Genomic DNA, 2,500 nt, shown 5'->3' with positions numbered 1-2,500 from the left:
GTGTGTGGTTCCAGTGTGTGGTTCCAGTGTGTGGTCCAGTATGTGGTGCAGTATGTGGTCCAGTGTGTGTTCCAGTGTGTGGTTCCAGTGTGTAGTTCCAGTGTGTGGTTCCAGTGTGTGGTTCCAGTGTGTGTTCCAGTGTGTGGTCCAGTGTGTGGTCCAGTGTGTGGTCCAGTATGAGGTCCAGTATGAGGGCCAGTGCGTGGTCCAGTATGAAGTCCAGTGTGTGGTCCAGTATGAGGTCCAGTATGAGGGCCAGTGCGTGGTCCAGTATGAGGTCCAGTGTGTGGTCCAGTATGTGGTCCAGTATGAGGGCCAGTGCGTGGTTCCAGTGTGTGGTTCCAGTGTGTGGTCCAGTATGTGGTCCAGTGTGTGGTTCCAGTGTGTGGTTCCAGTGTGTGGTTCCAGTGTGTGGGCCAGTATGTGGTCCAGTGTGTGGTGCAGTATGTGGTCCAGTGTGTGGTTCCAGTGTGTAGTTCCAGTGTGTAGTTCCAGTGTGTGGTTCCAGTGTGTGGTTCCAGTGTGTGGTCCAGTATGTGGTTCCAGTGTGTGGTTCTAGTGTGTTGTCCAGTGTGTGGTTCCAGTGTGTGGTCCAGTAAGTGGTTCCAGTGTGTGGTTCCAGTGTGTGGTTCCAGTGTGTGGTCCAGTATGTGGTCCAGTATGTGGTCCAGTGTGTGTTCCAGTGTGTGTTTCCAGGGTGTGGTCCAGTGTGTGTTCCAATGTGTGGTTCCAGTGTGTGTTCCAGTGTGTGTTTCCAGTGTGTAGTCCAGGGTGTGGTCCAGGGTGTGGTTCCAGTGTGTGGTTCCAGTGTGTGTTTCCAGGGTGTGGTCCAGTGTGTGTTCCAGGGTGTGGTTCCAGTGTGTGTTTCCAGTGTGTAGTCCAGGGTGTGGTTTCAGTGTGTGTTTCCAGTGTGTAGTCCAGGGTGTGGTCCAGTGTGTGGTCCAGGGTGTGGTTCCAGTGTGTGTTTCCAGTGTGTAGTCCAGGGTGTGGTCCAGGGTGTGGTTCCAGTGTGTAGTCCAAGGTGTGGTCCAGGGTGTGGTTCCAGTGTGTGGTTCCAGTGTGTAGTCCAGAGTGTGGTCCAGGATGTGGTACAGGGTGTGGTCCAATGTGTGTTAAAGCAAACTGACTAAACTACCTAAATGAGGACTAAACAAGGTCAAAAACAGGTCTTACCAATGAGGTGCGAGGCCTGGGCTGGGGGGCGGGACCTCGACTGTCACTCTCCAGACTCTGAGACCTCTGATTGGCCGGAATCCTGTCAGAGTGAATTTGATTGCACGAAGAAACATCGCTGTCGGCGCGACGGACACCTGCAGAGACAAGACCAGACTCGGACCGGACTCGGACCGGACTCGGACCGGACTCGGACCGGACTCGGACCGGACTCGGACCGGGACTAAACTAGAGACTTTCAGAGCCTGAAATGGGACTAACCCAGAAGGATAACTTAAACCAAAATAAGTCAGAGTTAGGGGGTTAGAGTTTGGTTTTTGGGTATTTGGGTATTTGGGTATTTGGATATTTGGGTATTTGGGTTTTGGGTTTAGGGTTTAGGGTTTAGGGTTTGGGGTTTGGGGTTTGGGGTTGTGGACTTGCCTCTGTCATGTGGGTTAGGGGTTAGGTGTTGTGGGTTAGAGGTTGTGGGTTAGGGTTAGGGGTTAAGGGTTAAGGGTTAGAGGTTGTGGACTAGCCTCTATCGTGTGGGTTAGGGGTTGTGGGTTAGGGGTTAGAGGTTGTGGGTTAGGGGTTAGAGGTTGTGGGTTAGGGGTTAAGGGTTAGAGGTTGTGGACTAGCCTTTATCGTGTGGGTTAGGGGTTGTGGGTTAGGGGTTAGAGGTTGTGGGGTTGTGGGTTAGGGGTTAGAGGTTAGAGGTTGTGGGTTAGGGTTAAGGGTTAAGGGTTAGAGGTTGTGGACTAGCCTCTATCGTGTGGGTTAGGGGTTGTGGGTTAGGGGTTAGAGGTTGTGGGGTTGTGGGTTAGGGGTTAGAGGTTGTGGGTTAGGGTTAGGGGTTAAGGGTTAGAGGTTGTGGACTAGCCTCTATCGTGTGGGTTAGGGGTTGTGGGTTAGGGGTTAGAGGTTGTGGGGTTGTGGGTTAGGGGTTAGAGGTTGTGGGTTAGGGTTAGGGGTTAAGGGTTAGAGGTTGTGGACTAGCCTCTATCGTGTCGGTTAGGGGTTGGGTGTTGTAGGTTAAGGGTTAGGGTTAAGTGTTAGGGTTTAGGGGTTGTCGACTTGCCTCTGTCATGTGGGTCGGCTCGGGCAGAATGAGGTCTGAGGACATAGTCAGAGGTAAAAATACAGAGTTTAGAGCTTTTGTGAAATCAAACTTTAATGGTTCCGACAAACTAAATTGACTCACTGAGCGCGGGAGGAGGCGGGGCCACGCTGGGTCCGAGGGTGGACTCTGGGATCTGGGCACAGAGCGGGCAGAAGCGGGTTTAGTGCGTGTGTGTGTGTGTGTGTGTGGTGTGTGTGTGTGTGTGCGTGCGTGTAAATACCGTGT

The 2,500-nt window shown here is 52.7% G+C and overlaps 1 protein-coding gene across 2 annotated transcripts in view; it reads right to left on the bottom strand.

Moving 5' to 3' along the window:
• The window catches only part of LOC140354828 (arf-GAP with SH3 domain, ANK repeat and PH domain-containing protein 2-like), a 41,240-nt gene that overhangs the window by 1,228 nt on the left and 37,512 nt on the right, over nucleotides 1-2,500 (bottom strand). For both annotated transcript variants that reach the window (XM_072440072.1, XM_072440073.1), the window contains exons 23-24: nucleotides 2,496-2,500; nucleotides 1,174-1,310 (exon numbers count right to left, since the gene is read on the bottom strand). The exon at nucleotides 2,496-2,500 is cut by the window's right edge and continues 133 nt beyond it. In XM_072440072.1, coding sequence (XP_072296173.1) covers nucleotides 1,174-1,310; nucleotides 2,496-2,500 — 142 coding nt within the window. The remainder of the gene's footprint in view (nucleotides 1-1,173; nucleotides 1,311-2,495) is intronic.

Source organism: Eucyclogobius newberryi, unplaced genomic scaffold (assembly GCF_026437365.1).
Source record: "Eucyclogobius newberryi isolate DKJ021-1_F unplaced genomic scaffold, fEucNew1.0.hap1 SCAF_11, whole genome shotgun sequence".
NCBI lineage: Eukaryota > Metazoa > Chordata > Actinopteri > Gobiiformes > Gobiidae > Eucyclogobius > Eucyclogobius newberryi.
The sequence above is the reverse complement of the archived record's forward strand: the minus strand, read 5'-3'. Positions and strand labels throughout refer to the sequence as shown.